Here is a 23240-nt window from a genome sequence, read left to right as displayed (position 1 = left end):
GGTTGGGAAATGCTGATGTAGGTGAAGTGGGGATACAAAAGCCCAGCTACCCACTCCATACCTTCCATGCAATGTTCCCAGTTAAACCACTTTGGGCTTCCCTTAAAATATCTTGGATATATTGACTTTAAGGAAATGCTCAGCCCATACATCCACCAAACTGAACTGAAATTTTCCAATACTTCTGGATGATCTTGATACCCTAGTGATCATACTCACCAGCTTGGGAAAAGTTGCTTTTTAAACATTTCAGTCCCCAGAATCTCCTGGGTTTACAGGCCAAAAAAAGTTATATTTTTAAGATCAGTTTCAAACAATATGTTGGAGACTATGGGGATGCTTCAAAGCCACTGAATAGGCACCAAAGCTGCTAATTTTTTTTAAAAGCACAGCCTTTACGAGCTTCACAATGCTTTTTATAAACTCTATTTTCCCATCACACCAAATTTCAAAGTGTATGCATTGTTCCCATTTTAAATCACCAAATAAACCAATTAAGCAAATCCATCTTCCACCGTCTATTTGTCTGAGGTATTTTCAATTTTTTTCCCTTAAAAGTGCAGAAAAAAGTAACAGGAGGCAGGAACAGAGAAATGGCAATTTCCCCTTTTCCTCATGGGAAAAGATCACAGTAAGAAAAACAAACGAACCCGCACACAATTAAATCCAACAGGGAAAAAAAAACAGATCAACATATGAGGTAATCTTTCACATTTTAACAAGAACTCCACAGTTCATTATTTCTGAGCAGCCAGTAAAAGTCAGCAGAGGACAATCCATGCCCAAGAACTGGAGAGGAGAAAGATGAGACTGAGAAACTAAGGCAACACTCAAAATGTCTTCCTGACCTTCTGAACTCCCTTCGTGCATTTCTCCACAGACTAGCTGAAGAATCCCACTTCCTTCCTAATTAACCAAAAAGCCATTCATCTTGGGCATCAAGAGAATCCTAAAAGAATCTCCCCTTGGAGCTGAAATTTACCTCAGAGTCTCCTTTGCCATTCCACTCTATGGAATCACATATAAGCAACCGCTCTTGAGGAGGAGGAAAAAAAAATACATATATAACATTCCTTAGTTGAAGAGTTCAGAGATTACTATCCAAAGCGAAACTTGAGTCTGTATTTGACAGGAGGAGAGTTTTTCCGAGACACGGGCAATGAAACCTTTGGCTTTGCTGGGATGACAACAGGTGGTTTCTTCTTTTCTGGAACAGCGACAGTAAAAGCTAGTTCTGGTGGTTCCTCTTGCCTGAACCTGGGGAGGAAATGTGTGGAAATATGCTGGGGTTTTACTCGGGGGCTGCATCCTCTTCTGGCTTTTCCCCTTTTGTTCAAAGCCACGTACCATTCCCTTCTCGTTCTTTCAGTCCTGTGAACGGCAGAGGCATAGGTGTTGTAGCTGTTTTCCTGAAACCGCTCCCTGAACTTGCAGTCATCAGTAAATTTGGCCTACAAAAGAGTTTTTGGAAAACAGACACAAAAAGACAACAAAGTTAGGTTATAGGGACGTTTTTATTTTGTCCCAGATTCGAACATCTAACGAATATGCACTGTACTGTAGTCCAAAAGAAACATATTAATACTATGAGTGAGAAGGATCTTGGAATTGTTGCAGATGAAAAGCTGAATATGAGCCAACCGTGTGATGTGGCTGCAGAAAAGGCCAATGTTATTTTAGGAGACATTAACCGAACGACAGTCATGGCCAAAAATATGGGCACCCTTGCCATTCTGTCAAAAAATGCAGTCCTTCTCTCAGAAAATGCTTGCAGTTGCGTGTTGGTACTCACCTGTTTATTTCTTTGGTTTGCATTGGAACAACACTAGAAAACGGAGAAGAAAAGTCAAATCTGATACAATCCCACACCGGAACCCAAAAATGCACTGGCCAAAATTATTGGCACCCTGTCTAAATTGTAAGAAATAATTGCTTTTCAAGCATGTGATGCTCTTTGAATTTGTATTTAGACACACCTGTCACAAGTAAGAGGTGTGGGCAATATAGTAATCACACTTGCAACCAGTTAAGATGGAGAAAAGTTGACTCAGCCTTTGTGTTGTGTGTGGCACTGAGCATGGAGAAAAGAATGAAGTATAAAGAGTTGTCTGTGGATTTGAGAGAGAAAATTGTGGGAAAAAATCAACAATCTCAAGGCTACAAGTCCATCTCCAAAGATCTTAATGTTTCTGTGTCTACTGTGTGTAATATCATCAAGAGGTTTACGGCCCATGGCACTCCCTGGCCATGGACAGAAGAGCAAAATTACTGAAAAATTACAACGAAGGGTTGTTCAAATGATGGATACAGAACCCAGATTAACTTCCCAACAAATTCAAGCTGATCTGAAGACACAGGTTACAACAGTATCAGCTTGCACTACAGTCAAACATTGGGGTTGCTTTGCGGCTTCTGGCACTGGATGCCAACAAACTGGAGTAAGTCCAGAGAAGGGCAACAAGGATGATCAGAACAGTGGTCCCCAACCTTGGGCCTCCAGATGTTCTTGGACTGCAACTCCCAGAAGCCTTCAACACCACCTCTGCTGGCTAGGATTTCTGGGAGTTGAAGTCCAAGAACATCTGGAGGCCCAAGGTTGGGGACCACTGCCATAGAACATCTGTGGAGAGATCTCAAAACAGCAGTTGGGAGAAGGCATCCTTCAAATCTGAAGACCCAGGAGCAGTTTGCAAAAGAAGAGTGGTCCAAAATTCCAGTAGAGAGGTGTAAGAAACTCATTCATGGTTACAGGGAGTGATTGATTTCCATTATTTTTTTTCCAAAGGGGGTGCAACCAAATATTAGGTTAAGGGTGCCAATAATTCTGGCCAGTACATTTTTGGGGTTCTGTGTGGGAATGTATCCAATTTGATTTTTCTTCTCTGTGTTTTTGTGTTGTTCCAATGCAACCCCCCAAAAAAGGAACATGTGAGTACTAAAACATTTGCAACTGCAACAATTTTTCTGAGAGAAGGGTTGCATTTTCTGACAGAATTGGAAGGTTACCAATATTTTTGGCCACACAACTGTATATTTTCCAAATCCCTTGAGGTACTAGTCCCCATTCAGCACTGGTTAGGCCTCATCTAGAGTATTGTGTCCAGTTCTGGACACCACACTTCAAGAAAGATGCCAACAAACTGGAGTAAGTCCAGAGAAGGGCGACAAGGAGGATCAGGGGACTGGAAACCAAGCTCTGTGAGGAAAGACTGAAAGAGCTGGACATGTTTATCCTTGAGAAAAGAAGACTGGATAGCACTTTCCAAATACTTGAAAGATCATCATACAGAGGAGGGCAAGACATGCAACAATGGTCTCAAGTTACAGGAAGCCAGATTTCGGCTGAATATCAGGAAGACCTCATAACAGAGCAGTACGACAACAGAATCAGTTACTTCAGGAGGCAGTAAGTGCTCCAACGCTGGAGTCACTGAGGAGAAAATTGAACAACCATCTGTCAGATCCGCTGTGACTTTCATTCCTGCCTTGAGCATGGACTTATAGGCCCCTACCTACTCAATTATTCTAGGATTCCATGTACTTAGGACTATAATACTCATCGGCATCAGCCAGTATGACCCACAGGCAAGTGTGATGGGATATGTGGTTCAAAGCAACAAGAGCGCGCCAGGTGTTAAGGAAGGCTTGTCTAGACTTTGCAGTTTTATTTTCAACTGTCATTTATTCTTACCCAAAGCTTTATACTCAGGGTGACTCAAAGGTGACAGATGTCTAGAATCTTGATTTTGCTGATTTAATTTGTTACCTGATATCATGCAGGCAAACTAGCTAATGCATCATGGAGCCACAGGCAGCTCCTGGTAGGGAAAAAGAGTGCCCCCTTGAAATGTTGGAGGGAGGTGTTAAGAAGCAGGTTTTGCACAGGTGCTAAGAAACTTCTCAGGAAATCCTTTAAATCAACCTTTAAATCTTTTCTCTGCCACTTACTCACTGGGCGGCCATGGGCAGGTCTCTTCCAGCTCCAGCTAAATGCATGGGAAGCATCTCAGCCACTTGAAAGTTGTGTAGTGTTATTGCTGCTTTGCGTATTTTTTATGGCATATATTTATTACTTCTGACCTCCATCTTCAATACACGGTTGTCTGAACTTTGTGATTAATTCTTTCAAATTTCACATGATCCTGTAGAAATAGCATTTCCCCCTTTTTGCATAACTAAATGGTAAAGGTAAAGGTTCCCCTTGACATTTTCAGTCCAGTCATGTCCGACTTTAGGGGGCAGTGCTCATCCCCATTTTCAAGCCGTACAGCCAGCGCTTGTCCGAAGATAGTTTCCGTTGTCAGGTGGCCAGCATGACTAGGGAACGTCACTTTACCTTCCCACTGAGATGGTACCTATTTATCTAGTCGCATTTGCATGCTTTCGAACTGCTAGGTTGGTGAGGAGCTGGGACAAAGCGTGGGAGCTCACTCCGTCGCGTGGATTCAATCTTACGATGGCTGGTCTTCTGACCCTGCAGCACAGGCTTCTGCGGTTTAACCCACAGCACCACCACGTCCCTCTGCATTTACTGCTACATTACTACATAAGAAATCCAAGGCATACTAATTAGAATGCCAGATTAGGACAGAGAGCACTAGAGATGCTTCTGCCATTAGACAGAGAGGACTGTCTGCATAAAACACAGGGATGGGGATTGAGTCATAGGACTCACTGTCAAGTTGGACTGAAGTTGTACCTGTCACTCAACTTGGATGTGACTCTAGGTGGGTGTTGTTGTTTTTCAATGACTTGGACTCAACTTGCAACTTGGAACCCACTTACCCTTCCCTTTTTTCGGGGGGCGGAGAAGCTTCTCTGACTTGGAGCTCAGAGCCTGGGACTCAAACATGGAACAGACCCAAAAACTTGCCAACCTCCCTGCTAAAGCAACAGATGTTGGCTTTTATGAAAGAGCAGCAAATCATCGGCCGCTGGACGAATAAGTTTTATGCTTTTATTGCCAGGAATGGAGAATGCTTTTATTGCCAGGAATGGTGTGCCATAATGCGTAGACCTTGGGGGGGAATCCGCCTTAAGACAGAAACTTTTCTTGAGCTAGCTTTGTGGGTTGTCTAGGTTCACTTTCCCATTCAGCCATGAAACTTACAGGAAGATTACAGACCAATCGTTGCCGCTGCCCCGCCATCTGCAGACAGTACAGCCAGTTCATTTCAATAGGGTGCCCCCCCCCCAATATGTCTTGGAGTAGGGCTGGTCCATCATCTCAGCCAGTGTGACAAAAGCCTCTATTACAGTATTGTTCAAGAGGCAGGAAACAATAGCTGCAACCAAGCACTTTCGTTTTCTTTAGTTCATTGTTCATCACAATGGGGTTATATGTGAAAGAGGAATCCGGCAGCCTCTCTCTTCTGCTCCACCCTGCCCGCCCACCCCCCAAAAAAGGGTCTGAGCTAAATAGCTTGGAACAATAGAGAGAGGAGCTGAAAGATGATAGCTCTGCAATGAATTCCTTCTCCTGACTTGTTCACTATAAATCTGAGAACACAATTCCACATGATTGCATCCCAAAGGGTTTTAAATTGTTTTGGCACAGAAATCTGTGTCTCTCATCTATCAATAGGACTTTTTTTGGGGTCTGGAAAGATGGGAGACAGTGCTGATGTCAAGGGCCTAGTCATTAAGATAGAGGAGGAAAGAGTCGTGAAGCTGTTACTAGCAGACTATCCTCCCTCCTCATCCTTATTTAAGATGAGGTTTTGCCCTCTGACATTCCTGCCTCGTTTGAAATATGGTGCTGTAGGAGAGCTTGTTGGTGGATACCCTGGATTGCCAGAAAGGGGGGGGGGGGGAAATCCTAGATCAAATCAAGCCTGAATGATCTCTGCAGGCAAAAATGAAGTGATTGAGGCTATCCCACATTGGGCACATCATGAGAAGGCAGGGATCTTTGAAAAAGACAGTAAAGCTAGGAAAGGTAGAAGGCAGCAGGAAAAGAGGAAGACCAAATATGCGATGGACTGATTCCTTAAAGGAAGCCACAGACATGAGTTCGCAAGAGCTGAGCTGGGCAGTTGAGGACAAAGACATTTTGGAGATCACTTGTTCATAGGGTCTCCATGAGTTGGAGAGGGGACCTGATGGCACTTAACAACAATTCCTGTCTTCCACATGCTAGGAATCACACACCTTGCAACAAACTGGGGAATGTATGAGTTTTGAAAAGTTTCTTTTCTCAGCGGTCACTCCCAGAATCTTCCAGCTAGCAAGGCTATTCGTGACTGAGGGTTTCTGGGGTGGTGGTCCAGAAAAATAACTTATCCAAGCTAACCCCCCAGGGCAAGGGTCATCATCTCTAGTTACAACCCTGCTCGTCGTAGATTTTTTTCTGGGGTGTTCATCAAAGCTCACAGGGTGGTCATGTAAAAATGGCCAAAAAACAAGAAATGTGTCTTTTAAAAAATCATTAGATTCCGTGGGTCATAAGCATAGATCCTGTTACATACAGCACTGATGTTACCTGTCTGTCATGGGGTTGGAGGGAAAGTTCCATCCTATGGGGAGTGGAAGGCGGGACATCAGGAGGAGGGGCTGTACTATATATATATGTGAAGCCTGTGTGGTAAAGTTAGGAGACGCTGGGATGTGAAGAAGCAGCAGCTGGGAAGAAGAAGCTGGTGTGGGAGTCTGTGTGTCAGACAGGGTACTACTGTGTGTCAGAGTACCAACCTGATAGGTTCAGGTGTCTGTTGGTTAGCCAGAACTGATAGGTTCAGGGTCTGTGCTTCAAGTTAAGGGTTCTGTGTGAACCAAACTGTATGCATGTATGAATGAGAATAAGCCACGTTACTTTATCTTATTCACCTGATCAGTTTATTTTCCCTGTGTGTGATTTAAATAAACCTTGTTCCTTTATTTGTTTAAAAATCCATCCCTGGTCTGTGTGACTTCTTACAGGGAATGGTTGGTGGCAGCTTAGTTAACGTGTGGCAGATCCCAGTAGGTCTGGGTTTGTCACATTGATTGGTGTCCAGCGTGTGGGATACGACTGGTCCAGTTGTCCAGCGGTCCAGCAAAGCCTTGGCAAGTGTGCCCAGAGCAAGGGGGGTCTAGTCGGGGACAATCTGAGGCGCGTAGGTAATCTTCTAGGTGTACCTCACGGGGAGGTGCGCTAGTGGAAGAACGTGCCAACTGGGGAGACTAGATTAGGGTGCTCTGAGGCAGCCTGTTTTTGGCGGGAAAAAAGCTGAGGCAAAACTGTGTAGTAGCAGTGATCTAGCCTGCCTGCTGAGAGGCCCAGCAGAGGGGGGGTAGACTCTAACTCGCTACAGTTGCAAGTAGTGCTGAAGGACAGCAGCAATCTATAGGGAAAGCTGGTTCTGAGGCAAAAGGAAAAAAAAAGTGGTCGTTTTATTTTGAGGCTTGACTTTTTAAAGCAGCTTGTTCTGAGGGGGGATTATGCCCTTGACTCGAAGCCAAGTGGCAGAAATGGGTGAAGTGAAAGACCCCCAGGTTGACCAAGGTTCTGAGGATGAATTTGGCTCAGTGCAGGGTGACAGCACAGGAGAGCAGAACCCAGAACTCAGAAAATTGCTCATAGCCCAACAGCATGAACTGAGGATGAGGCAGTTAGAAATAGAAATGGAGAACTCAAAGGGGGAGGACTCTATTGAGTTTAGCAAATGGGATCAACAACTAGATCCAACCTTGCAGCAGTGCTTTAGGATGGTTAGCAATTGTCCAGTAACCCCTGAGAACCGTGAGAGATATTATTGTGAAGAAGAAGGCCTTTTATGTAGGGAGATCTTAATAAACTCCAAGAAGGAAAAATTGCTTGTAGTTCCTTCTAAATATAGAAAGAAAGTAATGGAAAAATGTCACACAGACACCCTATCGGGACATTTAGGGATGGCAAAGACTAAGCAGAAAATATCCCAGAAGTACTACTGGCCAAAAATGGGAAAAGAAATAAAAGAATTTTGTCAAAGCTGCACCACTTGCCAAATGAAAATAAATAGTGAGGAAAAATCCAAGAGGGATGATGACTGGGATAGGTACATGGAAGAGATGAAAAATATTGACAATATATTTAAGCAAATGGAAAATAGATATATTGAACAACTGAAAGAGAAACAGAGGTCTGGGTTTACTCTATTAAGGCAAGTTTTTAAGGATGCATACGGCATAGATGAGTTTTCTGAGGGAAAAGATTTACAATCCAAAGTGGCAGTGGATATGGTTTATGAGTGTGAAAGAAAGATAAAGCCACAAACTATTCTGAAACCAAAAGAAACCTACAGCAAGTACTCTCAGGGACCAGGGAAAAGCCAGCAAGGGGGAGGGGCCCATGGTGAAGGGAAGCCCTCAGACATGAAACCAAGACCTCAGATTTTGGAGGGAAAACCAAAACAGGATGAGAAAGACTCAAAATACACCAGAAAATGTTATTTCTGTCAGGGAAAGGGCCATCTAATCTCAGAGTGTGAGAAACTAAAGCAGCTAAAAGGAATTGTGCCTCAGGATTCGAGTGGAACCAAGCCAAAAGCTGTGTTCTGTGTCCAGAAAGAGCAAGGCTCATTGTCACTGAGGGAGCCTGTTGCCATGGCTACTCAATCTGGAACAGCTACATCTGCTGATCAGGCTGAGGAAAATGGTCCTCTTGTAGAGGTCAGGTGCTGCCTGCTGGTGAGAACAGATTCTCAGTTGTTTGAGACAGCAGGGGTGGACGTAGGAATACTTGACCATCAGTATCGGGGGCTGCGGGACACTTGTTCCCAGGTAACCCTGTGCCATCCAGATATTATTCCTAGGGAATATGTAATCCCAAATGAGAGCATGAAGGTGGCAGGGATTGAGGGGCAGGTAATCTCACTGCCAGTCGCGGAGGTACCTGTGAACTTTCAAGGCTGGAGGGGAGTTTGGCGGCTAGCAATTTCATCGACTCTGCCAGCAGCCGTGCTCGTGGGAAATGACCTGGCTGAACATGTGAAACGGGTGCTAGTGATTACACGCTCACAAGCCACCACGGGGACAGTTCAGGGGGGTAATGATGAGCCAGAGACGGAAGCAGAGGGGAGTCCAGAAGCTGTGGTGGAAACCTTAACCACAGACAGCAGATTTGGACAAGAGCAAAAGGCAGACGCCACTCTCCAAAAGTGTTTTGAACAGGTGACTGACGCCCAGCTAACACCTGAAACCCCAGTGAGATTTCTAGAGAAAAAGGGGATTTTGTATAGAGAGACCCTGAGGAATATCTCAAAAGGGGGAGATGGGATCAGAAGTCAGCTGGTGGTACCTGAAAAGTATCGCCCCATGATCTTACAAAGGGGGCACTCTGACATGTTTGCTGCACACTTAGGGGTGAACAAAACACAGCAGAGAATCACACAGAATTTCTACTGGCCTGACATAGGGAAGCAGATCAGGGAGTTCTGTAAACAATGTGATGTGTGTCAAAGGCAGGGGAATAGCCGCGATAGGACCAAAGCAAAGTTGTGCCCTTTGCCTGTGATTGACACTCCGTTCAAATGCATAGGGGTGGATATTGTGGGACCTTTGCCCAAGGCCACAAAGAGGGGGAACAGGTTCATTCTCACCATTGTGGACCATGCCACGAGGTACCCTGAAGCCATACCCTTGACTAACATTGAAACTAACACAGTGGCAGATGCCTTGGTGGGGTATATGTCCAGGATGGGATTTGCCTCAGAAATAATCACAGATTTGGGCGCATCGTTCACATCAAAGCTCATGAAACGCTTATGGCAAATCTGTGGAATTAAGCACAAGGAAACTACTGCCTATCATCCTGAAAGTAATGGGTTAACTGAGAAGTTCAATGGGACTCTAATGCGCATGATTAGGGCTTACTTGGCAGAGAATCCAAACAATTGGGACCAGAAGCTGCAATCCCTTTTGTTTGCTTATCGATCAGTGCCACAAGCCAGTACCGGGTTCAGTCCATTTGAACTTTTATTTGGGAGAAGGGTGAAAGGGCCCCTTGATTTGATCAAACAAAATTGGGAGCAGATCACCCAGGATGACCCACAAGATGTTGTGACAGATAGAGACTCTTTGAGGAAGGACCTAAAGAGAAACCTAGAGCTAGCAGCAGAGACCCTGCAAGCTCAAAAGGTCAGAAAGAAAGCTTGGGATGACCAGAACGCCAGGGAGAGGCACTTAAACCCAGGGGAGGAAGTGCTTTGGCCTAGGCCTTGCAGAGGGAACAAACTGCAGCTGGGTAGCCCAGAAGTAAAGTGTTTGGGTCACATAGTAGGGGGAGGAGTGATAAAACCCCTGGAGGCCAAGGTGGAGGCTGTTCGTGGTTGGCCCAGACCCAACACCAAGAAAAAAGTCAAATCATTTCTTGGGTTGGTGGGCTACTACAGAAAGTTCATCCCGAGGTTTAGCGAGATTGCGGCTCCGCTGACCGATCTGACGAGGAAGAAGGCTGATGACCGCATCCCGTGGACCAGCGACTGTGAGGCGGCGTTCCAGAGGTTGAAGGAGGCGCTCGTCCAGTATCCAGTGCTGCGTGCTCCAGACTTCGACCGGGAGTTCATCATCTACACCGATGCGTCTAACAGCGGGGTAGGAGCAGTTCTGTGCCAGGAGGATGAGAATGGTGACCAGCATCCAGTGTCCTACCTGAGTAGGAAACTTCAAAAAGGACTATGACTTTGAAGTGAAGGTGGTCAGAGGGTCAGTGAACTGTGTTGCTGACGCCTTGTCAAGAAGACCTGAAGACTGAAGACGGCGAAAGAAACATGGACTGTATATATTTTGGTGAACAAAAAGTTAAATGTACCTGTTTTTTGAACTTGGTTTGTATGAATAAAGGTAAATTGATGTAATGTATATGGTAAATGTTTAAATGCCTAATTGCTATGGTTAACTTAGAATGTAAGTATAAGTAAGTATGATATGGTATGTATAACTGTTGTTGTGTGTTTTATCCAGATTGTTTTTTGGGAAAAAGCACCTTAGCTTTCCCCCTACAAAACAACTTATAAAGAGGGGAGGTGTTACATACAGCACTGATGTTACCTGTCTGTCATGGGGTTGGAGGGAAAGTTCCATCCTATGGGGAGTGGAAGGCGGGACATCAGGAGGAGGGGCTGTACTATATATATATGTGAAGCCTGTGTGGTAAAGTTAGGAGACGCTGGGATGTGAAGAAGCAGCAGCTGGGAAGAAGAAGCTGGTGTGGGAGTCTGTGTGTCAGACAGGGTACTACTGTGTGTCAGAGTACCAACCTGATAGGTTCAGGTGTCTGTTGGTTAGCCAGAACTGATAGGTTCAGGGTCTGTGCTTCAAGTTAAGGGTTCTGTGTGAACCAAACTGTATGCATGTATGAATGAGAATAAGCCACGTTACTTTATCTTATTCACCTGATCAGTTTATTTTCCCTGTGTGTGATTTAAATAAACCTTGTTCCTTTATTTGTTTAAAAATCCATCCCTGGTCTGTGTGACTTCTTACAGGGAATGGTTGGTGGCAGCTTAGTTAACGTGTGGCAGATCCCAGTAGGTCTGGGTTTGTCACAGATCCTTCTGTAGAAATAATGTTTTTAAACAAAATGCAGTTCTTCTCCCCTTAGTGGGGATGATTGTATGGTAGTGGTTCCCAACCTTGGGTAACCCAGATGTTCTTGGACTACAACACCCAGAAGCCTTCACTGCCCGCTGTGCTGGCCAGGGCTTTTTGGGAGCTGCAGTCCAAGAACACCTGAGTTATCCAAGGTTGGGAATCACGGCTGGATGGACTGATCCAGTCTGCTGAACAGGGGAAGAAATGTTGATGGTCCTAGCTCTCTCTTCCTGTGGTCTTTCATCTTTCATAGCTTTGACTATGCGGACTTTCGTTGGCAAGGTGATGTCTCTGCTTTTTAGGATGCTGTCAAGGTTTGTCAGCGCTTTCCTCCCAAGAGTACTCCTATAACAGTTCACAAAACAAAGGAATGTTCTCTGCCCATGTAGCCACTTAACCTACACGCTTCTCAGAAAATTTAATGGCTCAAGGAGTCATCTCTAACTCTACTAGCTCCAGGAACTCGTTTTCATGGACCCATGGCCATGCTTCCAGGGGATTCTAAGTGTTTTATCCAAAAAGTATGAAGCTTCGAAGCGGCCACCTGCATTACCTGATGGACTTCCCAAAACTACCAGCACACAAGAGACTGGAATATACAGTACATTGGAGGTGTTTTTTTTGCAACCTCGCAGGCTGCCTTCAGTAGGTTTGGCTGGGAGGGCCTTTTCTGGCCTGTGACAACTGCATTGGCCAATTTTTCGTTCCCTGCCTCTGAATTCAAAGAGAGTCCGGCCTCCCCTGCTCAATGCTTTCCCCCTCTTTTCCATCTGTTGAAAGTAGTGAGTCTGTTGAAGTATGTTGCTGAAATCTTATCAGGCAAAACCAAAAGAAAAATAAAAAAATAAAGAAGAAAAAACAAGTTGTGGCACCTTAAAGACTAACTGCTACATTTCAATGTGAGCTTTTGTGGACAAATCCACTTCCCCCCCTTTTTTAAATTTTGTTTCTGCCTGATAAGCTAGCACAGACTAACATGGTTACCTCTTCTAAAACTTGCTGGGAGCAGTCATATTTGTCTGTTTCCTGTTTGATCTGTTCCATTGTAAGTACATAATGCAACCTTTTATTCTTTCTCAGAGACTGACCTATTGAGACTGTAAGTGCCAGTTGATGAGAAAAAAGGGGTGGGTTATCCTGAGGAATTTGAAACTATTCTGCTTAAAATTCTAAACTCTGCAATAGTATAATCACTGCATCCAAATTAGTGAGTGAGTGTAAACACCTCCTCTTGTGGAAGGTAATATATGTGGACAGGGGTGTGTTAAATGTTGCAGCCACAGTGTACCACTGGAAAAGTATTAAGTCAGATGGCAACTTTTCCTGCCATGGGTATTCCTCTGTGAATACATCAAGTCATGAAGATTAGTATTTAAAATAAATACATGACCCTGCTTGCATTCCTGCAACACAGCACCTCTGCTGCTTTTTTTAATTAAGCAAAAGTTGCTCAAAAAGTTCCATAAGGGGTAATGATTTTTTTAATCCATCCCGAACTCAGTTGACAGAGGTTGGGCAGAGACTGAAAACCAGAAATCCCTTAGAATGCACTCAGGAGTCATGTCCCCCCCAAAGGTAAATATGGAATTGCTCCTTTTAGCCACTAGAGGGCACAATGGTACTTTTGGTTTAAAAAAAATATATTTAACGAAAATATTTCCTGGCGGTGGAAGATGCTGGCTTGCAAACTCCAGGGGTCGACATCTTCATCCCCAAACCTCTGGATATTGCCACTTTGATATATGCCAGCCTTTCCCCTCTTGTTCCCCTCTTGAGGAGCAGTATCTCAACTGTCTCATGCTGGACAGACTATCATCTATCTATCTATCTATCTATCTATCTATCTATCTATCTATCTATCTATCTATCTATCTATCTATCTATCTATCTATCTATCTATCTATCTATCTATCTATCTATCTATCTATCTATCTGTCTGTCTGTCTGTCTGTCTGTCTGTCTGTCTGTCTGTCTGTCTGTCTGTCTGTCCGTCCGTCCGTCCGTCCGTCTGTCCGTCTCTCTATCTATCTATCTATCTATCTATCTATCTATCTATCTATCTATCTATCTATCTATCTATCTATCTATCTATCTATCTATCTATCTATCTATCTATCTATCTATCTATCTATCTGTGTCGCCACACTTTTCTCCTTAAAAAGGACCCAAGGCGACTTGCGTCACTGAAAGACCATCTTTAAAGCTCAAAACAATAAGTCTGGGGTCAAAGCTGCAAGCGACGATAGTCCATCTAAAACTCACACTCAGGCATTCGGCCACTGAGAGAAAGCCTGCCTGAAGTGCTATAGTGGTGGAGTGGATGAGGTTTAGGGTGGGGATTTGAACTGTCTTAAGAGGAAGGAAAAAAGTTTCCAACTTCTCAGCTCTGATTGAGTCTGTGGACTCTCCTGGGTAATGCACAGCATTATCATTACCGGATAATGCCCATCTTGTTCTCTGCAGCAACCTTCCTGTATTATTTTCTGCAACAACCTGCAGACAAGAAGCATTTAAGACCCACCTTTTTCCCAGTCTACTTCCCCCTTCCCTTTTCCCCACGTTGCCTAATTTTTTTAAAAAATATCTTGCCTGTCTAAGACCTATGGTTTCTCTTAGATGGCTGCATAGCTTTTCTGCCAACCTTCAGTAACCCAGGACTTGTTCTTGGACTACAATTCCCAGAAGCCATCACTACCAGGTATGCACGGCCAGGGTGACCCAACCTTGGGAAGCACTGCCATGCAGACCCTCTTGCCTCCTGACACCGGTGTCATTAACATTCAGACTGCCTTTTGCAATGTAAAGTCTGGCATCCTTTCTCCTGCTGGCAATGCAGGCATGTATTGTGCAGCAATATCAGGCCTTTCCCTGGTGTTTTGAATTGTGGATAAAGAAACACAACAGCTCACGTTCATGAACTGGAGGGTTTTTAAAGAACTGAATACTCATTTAATGGGAGAGGACCTATAAGGCTTTGCAAAGTTTTTGTAAACATAAGCTACAGAGAAACTCATTATTGGGGTTTTGAAGACTGTTCTAGTTTCACTGATGGATCCCCAGAGAGTATTAACAGTGGTTACATCCAATACAACAGATGTCTATTGTGAAGGTCATTCCCTCGCTCTAATCTAGGACTGACCATCCGGGCGAGAACAATAGGATGAAAAAGTCTGGTTCTGATCTTATCTGAGGCTACTGAAGCAAGTCCCCTGTTTCCTGCCAAGATCTGAGTCGGCCAGAAGAGCAAAGCCTTTGTCTCTTGGGACATTAATTTTGCTCGGCTGCCTTTGCAATCAATGAGAAGAGAATTATTAAACTGGATGGCACTCTGAAAATGCCTCAGTAAATTTTGCTTTTGTACAAAACAGGAGCCTCAGCAAGGCAGCTCCCCTTTTCGGCCAACAGGTATGCCGATTAAGTTTATTATTGCACTGCTAGAACCCCAAGATCATTATATGATAAGACATGCATGACATTGTATTGAGAGCATTCACAGGTCTCATCAAAAGATCATAAGAGGTTAGAATTTAGTGCTGAAGGTGCTTTCTTTTTAGTATGTGCTCTAAAGCAGTGGTCCCCAACCTTGGGCCTCCAGATGTTCTTAGACTACAACTCCCAGAAGCCTTCACTACCACCTCTGCTGGCCAGGATTTCTGGGAGTTGAAGTCCAGGAACATCTGGAGGCCCAAGTTTGGGGACCACTGCTCTAAAGTCTTTGTCATGTTGGCTTAATAATCCTGACCTTCAGACCTCCTACCAAAACTTCAAAAGAAATGCAGCAAAGAAGTTCACAAACAAAGTACTGTACGTCAGATTAGATTTCTTAAATCCTTATACTGGATTCCCCCCCCCCATGTCACTTTCAATGTCTAGCAGTTCCAGAATGACGAACCATTGGCCTTTCAAATATTCTGGACTGCAACTCCCATAATCCCTTACTGTTGGCCATCCTGAGTCAAGCACACCAAACGTTCAGGACAGCTACAAGAGTCCCCCATTACTGTTCTACTCCTTAGTGCTCAACATAGCACAATGGTTGAGGCAACTGGCTGCGGAGCCAGAAGTTGGGAGTTTGATTCCCCACTATGTCGCCTTGACATGGGGTTGGCCTTGACGATCCGTAGGGTCCCTTACAGCTCTGCAGTTCTAAGATTTTTATTTCCATCTCTTTGCCCGGATGGAATATCCACCATTGGTTTTCTGCAGAACCCTCTTCACTCTCTGCATTACAAGCTGGGCAACCTTTTCTTCCTTCTACATTCATCTCCTTGCCATGTTTCATGTGCTTAGTTAGAGTCAACCCATCCTCTCCATCACTACACCCTTGAATCTGTTCTCCATGCCCATGTATTTTTCTGATCTAGTTGAGCCTATCCATGGGTGAGAGTTTTCTTTTCAGTTAATTTTTCGCAAGAGTTCAGCAAAATCTTCCAAGAGGACCTCTGAGAGAAGATAACACAGATTTGTCCAGGGAGGCCCAGGGTGTTGAATGAATTCTTACAAGTCTGGATTTGAATCATTATATATTCAGCTATTTTATGGCTGAATTGAGGTTACCATTTTTTTACCCTGACACGTTCCTCACCTTTAAGCTCTATGTGATAGGTAAGTACAATATGGCAAGTCCCAAAATTCAGTTTAGGATGTTGCAAAAGCAAAAACTATCTGAAGATCACTAAGGTGGTTCTAATCCTATGCATATTTGCTCACATGTAAGAATAAGCAAAGGATTTCAGCTTTAAAGATAAGGTGTGTGTGTGTGTTTGTGTGTGTCTAAAAATGAAAACTGAGCCATCTGTGTGGGAACCTCATAACTGCCAGGATTAATGTGGCCTCTCAATCCAGTTTCCTTATTAAAAATAAACTGCTTTATAATTTAATTAAATCAATGCCTAAAGGAAAGGCTGAAGCTCAGATAAGGAAGAGGGCATTGCCTCTCCCTCAGTTCCCCTCAGAACAGTGGGATTTAGTTCACTAGTTCAACTAGGAATAATCATAATAGTCCTGATTTCTTGGGAGCTTTGTGAGTAACAAGTGCAGTCTTCTCAGACTCATTAGCCCACAAAATAACTTAATCCTGCCAGAGATGGAAAGAGTAACAGATGCCGGTTTTTTGCATTGCTGGCATCATTTAGGCCAATGATCTCTAGCCGTTTGGCTCAAATTTTAGCTAATTTCTTGCACTGACAAATCACACTTCTTTAACCTTTCAGGCTGACCCGTCTTAACCTGTGTCCTTCCATGACACCTTATCTCGCTCGGTCAGGAAACGAGACGTTCAATTTAATTTTGGCAGCTGCCAAATCACAAGCCAAAGCTTTCATGTGAAATATGAAATGATTTCATATTAGTGAGGAGGAAAACAGATTTCGCTGAGATACTTGGGCACATTACAACACCCGCTCCGGAAAAGTCAGCCCAATCTGGCGGAAAACACAGATCGAAGGCATTTTTTTTAAAAAAATGACACAGTTAGCAGACTGTACAATATAGAATCATAGAAACAGAATCATAGCATCATGAAGTTGGAAGGGGCCTATAAGGCCATCAAGTCCAACCCCTTGCTCAATGTAGGAATCCAAATCAATGCAGATCTGACAGATGGAAGTCCAATTTTCTCTTCAATGCCTCCAGCTTTGGAGTGCTCACCGCCTCCTGAGGTAACTGGTCCCACTGTGGTACTGCTTTAACAGTTAAGACATTTTTCCTGATGTACATCCAAAATCTGGTTTCCTGTTGCTTGGGCACATGACATGTCCTGCACTCTGGCATCACTGAGAAGAGATCCTGCCTGTAGGATCAATCCTTCCAAGTAGTTGAAAAATGCTGTTATATCTCCCCTCAGTCTTCTTTTCTCAAAGCTAAACATGCCCATTTCTTTCAGCCTTTCCTCATCGGGCTTGGTTTCCAGTCCCCTGATCATCCTTGTTGTCCTTCGCCGGACTTGCTCCAGTTTGCTGCCATCCTTCTAATAGTGTGGTGTCCAGAACTGAACACAGTACTCTAGATGAGGACTAACCAGTGCTGAACAGAGGGGGACTTCCTGGACTACCTCATGGGATCTGAAGTCTATGTTTCTGTTAATGCATCTTAAAATTGCATTTGCCTTTTTTGCAGCAACATTGCACTGTTGGCTCATATTCAGCGTGTGATCTACATCAATTTCAAGTTCCTTCTCACTTGTATCGTTACTGAGCCAAGTATTCCCCATCTTGTAACTGTGCATTTGTGGGTTGTTGTTTTTTTGTCCATAGTTGTAGAAGTTTGCACTTTTCCCTGCAAAATTTCATTCTGTCATTTTCAGTCCGGTGCCCAAGCCTACGGACCATATCCACCAAGTTAATTAAAATAAACTTCACTAAACCTGAGCTACTGCTGTTGTTATATACTGCTGCTGCTGTTTCAACTTATAGAATGCCCCATAGTGCTATAGCGCTTTCTGGATGATTTATAACATAATTATGCACACATCGTTTTGCCCTCCAGCAAACAAAATTGTAAAATTGCTTCCAGCATATGGCAACCCTTAAAGGGTTTAAAGGTAAGTGAGATGTCTGAGGAGTGGTTTTATCATGGCTACCCTCCAGTGAGTTTCAGTGGCTGAGGGTGGATTCGAACCCAGCTCTCCTGGGTCATCGTTGAACTCTCCAGCCGCTGCACAACACTAACTCTCAAACTGGGTATAATAAACCTGAGCTGCCTGCAAGTCATAAACTTAAGAGACTTCCATTTAAATCCTTTCCTGGCAAAATCTGTTTCTCTCACAAACTGGAGAAAACCCAGACAGAAATCTAGAAATGGACTGAAATAATATACATGTCTTGTGGTTCCTTTAAGATGCAGAAATGGACTGATAGCACAGCCCATTTCCTCGGACACATAGAGTTCCCTGTGATGGACTGAGGCCTTTACAACATTGGCCCGATTCGAAGTGCCTTTCAGTCCCAAGAATGCTGAGGAAACTCCCCTCTTCATTCACCCTTCACTGCCCTTTTTCAGAAACATGGCAAGTGAACCTACTGCTAAGCTGAGTTATTATCTTGCTGAGAATCTGGGATAAGACTCAGATTCTTTAACTGGCCGCTTGGTGGGATCTAAGATACAAAAGGTATTGGAACCACTGGCTTAAGGTGCTAGAGAGGAATCCGGCACGCTAAGCAAAAAAATCCTTTTGTTGCAGATTTCTTTGAACCGCCAAGAAATCAAACTGAGTGGGAATTTGTGGACTCCTGAAAATGTCAGAGGTTTGAGTTTATGACTTCTGAATTCAGGCTTCTGTGCATCGAGACACAATGCCCTCCTTCCATTTCTGCAGTCTTGGTCAAGCAGCCCTTGTTAAGACTATAATCTAGTCCATGATGTTGGGTTGCTATACATGGCTGGGTATATTCAGAGTGCTGAGTCAAATACTCTACTGAACTGGCATGATGGAATTAAGATCAAGGAGATAAACATCAGGGTCAAACTAGATAATATGTTTATTACATTTTTGGAAGCAGTGCTCTTTCAAATTGTGAAAGACATCTTTCACAGCACATGGTTTTCTGCATCTACAAATACACCATTTATCATGCTTTATTAAATGTGGATAGATACATTGGTGCCTCGCTTAACGGGCGCCCTGTTTAATGACTAAATCGCATACCAACGAACTTTTTGTGATTGCTATTGCAATCACATTGCGATGTTTAAATGGGGAAAAAATCACTTTGCGATGATCGGTACCCTGTTTCGCTTACTGATCATCACAAAGCAATGATTTTTAAACAGCTGATCGGCAGTTCCAAAATGGCCACCGGGTAAAAAAAATGGCCGCCCGCTGTGTTTAGGGACAGATTCCTCGCTTACCGGACAGCGAAAATGGCCGCCGTATGGAGGATCTTCGCTTAAAGGTCAGTTTTAAGCCCATAGGAACGCATTGAAGGGGTTTCAATGCATTCCTATGGGCTTTTAAAAATCACATAGCAACGAAAACGCTTTGCAGCGATTTTTGCTGCACCGATCAACGTCGCTATGCGAGGCACCACTGTACTCAGGTAATTCCCAACCTTGGGCAACATAGGTGTTTCTGGACTGCACTTCCCCAAAGCCTTCACCATCAGCTGTGCTGGCTTGGGATTTCTGGGAGTTGAAATTCACAAACACCTGAGTTAGCCATGGTTGGGAAGCACTGGTGTAATGGACAGAATAACAGACTAAAGAGATCTGAGTTCAAATCCCTGTTCAGCCATGAAATCTCATAGGGCGTGGCACGGGTAAAACCACTCCTTAAATATCTCACTTGCCTTGAAAGTCATTTCCCACTCTACAGTACAGAACACAAGAACATTTCAACCTGGTAACCCGATTGGTTAATGGATGGTAAACAGGGACAAGCATTCCTGGAGAAATCTCATTATATGAAGGAAAGCTAGTTTATCTTAGAAAACATGCATTCCCCTTAACGTCTAGTTTGATTCTTATATATATATATATGACCACAAGGTTGCATACATGATTCTTCACCTTCTCACTGTATCTAATAAACTACAAAGCAAAGTGTGTTGCTTTGGAAGCACCACCTCATATCAATTAAAGCACTCTCTTTGTGGATTACAATTTAATTATGCAGGGTACACATTGCCCCTTCCCCAGCAAGCTGGGTACTCATTTTACCAACTTCAGAAGGTTGGAAGGCTGAGCCTAGGATCAAAGTTAGGTAGGGAGCAGAGTCTTGGCTGCAGTACTGCAGTTTAACCACTGTGCCACGAGGCTCCTGTGAAGTAGGTTAAATTGAGAAAGGACGACTGACCCAGGGTCATCCAAGATGATTCGTTGTTCAGCAGAGACTGATCTCACAAACCCCAATCCACCCCCCTAATCAGGGCAGTATAGCAAGATTTCAATATATACCAGAAAAGCATTTTTAGTGAATTATTTTTTTACTTACACTTGCGTGGAGTTTTCCTTTTTTGGACATCGCTAAAAATTTGTTGCTGAAAACTCCTCGTATTCCTACAATCCCCTGAGATACAGCAAATATTTCCAAAATACCTAGGACGACAGAAATCCCAAAATAAAACACAATTCGCTTTGTGCACCGCACTGGGAAGAAAAGAAAAAAAAGGAGAGAGAAAGAAATCATATGCATTGCGTTCTCTTGAAAGAGGGGGGGGGGAATCCCGAGCTTTGTCATTTTAGGCTTAACCAGTGATTTCATGGTTGATTGCTTGTTTCTCCCTGCTTAGGTTATCTGAATATACATTTATATTTATAGGCGTCCTAAGGTTTTAAAGGACACGGGCCAGTGAGGGATGGAAAGGGAGGATTGGAGTTAAATGACTTTTCCCACTGAGGTTACCCAATTGCCCTCAACAGGAAAGCAATCCACAGAGGTGCTAGCACAGAGGAGCAGCAGGGATTTCCAAAACCAAGAGGAACAGTATCAGACACGGGCATTCCCACACCCACCACCAACCAAAGGTTGAATCCTGAAAACTCTCAGTTCAGTCCTGGGAGCTGTTTTCAATATTTGGCTTAACAAGCAAGCAAGATAATCATATATGTCTAACAATCATCGGTCCTCAAGTCGATTCTTATGGCAACCCTTGCTCAGGCATTAAGCAGCTCTACATATGGATGCTGGGATGGCGGCAACGGAATGCCTCATGGACCCTGGATGCCTAGATGATGGGTGGGTGGAACTGCTGGGTTTTGGGGCCTCCACGTTGGCCAGTAATCGTTTTGTGTTGCAGTACAAAAAAGATAAACTTTTTCAAACTCCAGCCCTTTGAAAGGATGAAGGAGTTACTTGCACCATTCAGCTCATGCCGATACTGGGGCAACACTTTCAACTTTACAGTGTATCTCGTCCATCAGTACTGGAATTTGGCCCATACGGAGCCCTCTGTGGTCCAGATTTGCAGATGCCTGATTTGCACCTTACTATATTTGGTCAGAATAGCTTCACACCAGACGTGCCCTTGATCTAACATTCAGATTTCATCTTTTGACATCTTTCTCAGCCTCTGATACTAAGCCACCCATTTATTTCACCTTCAGAAATGGAAGGTGGGTATACCCCACTCTCTTCAGTGCCTAAGCAGGACCTGATCTGTCTTTCACAAACGGAAGCCGATGGTTAGATTTTATTCTGATAAGGTGCTTACGTCCTGTTCTACTATGATGTAGGGCTATGAACATTTCCCCCCTAATTAATTGTTCTTGATGAAATATGAGGCAGCCCAGTCAGATAATCACTGCCTCCTATAAGATTTTTCACCTCTAGTGGGATCAAAATGCCTTTTGTTGTTGTTCTTCATTTTTCCACAATTTGCACAAAATGTCTGTGTGCAAAACTTGGATATTTTCCTTTTGTGAAGCAAAATACACAGAGCAAATACAGAAAAACTGGCTGATTGATCCAAAAGTTGTAGCCAATGCAATTAAGGCAGTAGCTATTGTGATTTTCTATGATTCATGCAGTTTGCACAGTTTAGACACACACACAAATGTTCTCCCAACTGTCAGGACTCCCATTGACACCAACCGTCTTGCAGGAAGAGGAAACATTTCCCAAGCTACTTATTCTCATCCATGAAGGCTGAGACCAGCGAATATTGACACCCTCTACTCTGGATGTGAGCAGAGCCAAACTATATAGATTTCTAAGTCCACACAGCGTGGATTTTCACCAAGTTTGTAGAACTTGTTCCTGCCAGCTTCTGTTCAAGGAAAGTAACATTGTGTTCCTCTTTCTACTCTTGCTCCTAAAGAGTAGCTATGGTCCATGTGTGCAAATGTGCATTGTGATAACTAGGCACATCTGATCATTGCTGAACTCAACAGAAGTCCTCAAGGTGGGTCAAAGTAGACAGGCCCACTTTTGTGCCATGTATACAAGCACAATTAGAACTGGATCAGCCCCTTCACGCCTCCATTACTGCAATTCCCCTTCTGTGATTCAGTCATGGTTTTCTCATGATGAGGACCTCCAGATGTCATCAGAAGATCCTTGTCCTCATCCCAGCCATCATTCAGCTCCACCAAATGCTAGGCTGGCTGGGGATGGTGGGAGCTGTAATCTAACCCAACTTGGGAGCCCACCCACAACATGAAGAAGGGTGTGGTGCCAAAGACCACAATAGACACAACTCAACAGTGTCTGATGGGCCATGGCATTAAAAAAAAGCCCATCTCTGTTCCCTTCGCCCACTTGAATTTCTGTGGCAGGAAACGCCTCCTCCTCTTCCCCTTTATTTTACCTCCCAATTCTTTCGGTGATGTGCTTTGGGGGGAGGAGGGGGCGAAGCCTTTTGCTCTTTGTTTCTGCTGCTCTTTTCCAGCCAGTGATCAAAAGTAGAAGTAAAATAGGAGCACATTTACTTTCTGTTGAAGGTGAGCAAAGGTGATTCTGAAACTGCATAAGCATCTCTTCCTTCTAAAAGAGAGAGAGAGAGAACGCAGCAGGAACTATTTTTACATAGCAGTGCCACATTTCCGAATCATCCCTGTAGTGCTGTGAAATTATGGAAGGAACAACCTAAGTGCTTGTTATTACGAAGGAATATGCTGGCAAAGAGAATATCTGAAATCGGCCAAGAGAATATTCCTACCTGATGAGGAAAGTTCTAAAGTTCTACACTAAAGTCAGTGCAGCACCCAGGATGCTTATAGGAACAATCCAGTTGGTTCCTGCAGGAGTTGCATTG

At 43.8% G+C, this 23240-nt stretch overlaps 1 protein-coding gene across 1 annotated transcript in view; it reads right to left on the bottom strand.

Moving 5' to 3' along the window:
• Positions 1–337: 337 nt before the first annotated feature.
• Positions 338–23240, bottom strand: part of FGF5 (fibroblast growth factor 5) — a 37711-nt gene continuing 14808 nt past the window's right edge. The window contains exons 2-3 of the mRNA XM_020803183.3: positions 20480–20583; positions 338–1451 (exon numbers count right to left, since the gene is read on the bottom strand). Of these exons, the coding sequence (XP_020658842.3) occupies positions 1098–1451; positions 20480–20583 (458 nt within the window). The 3' untranslated portion in view covers positions 338–1097. The remainder of the gene's footprint in view (positions 1452–20479; positions 20584–23240) is intronic.

The sequence above is a fragment of the Pogona vitticeps genome, chromosome 5 (assembly GCF_051106095.1).
Source record: "Pogona vitticeps strain Pit_001003342236 chromosome 5, PviZW2.1, whole genome shotgun sequence".
Taxonomy (NCBI): domain Eukaryota; kingdom Metazoa; phylum Chordata; class Lepidosauria; order Squamata; family Agamidae; genus Pogona; species Pogona vitticeps.
This window is presented reverse-complemented; position numbering and strand designations above follow the sequence as displayed.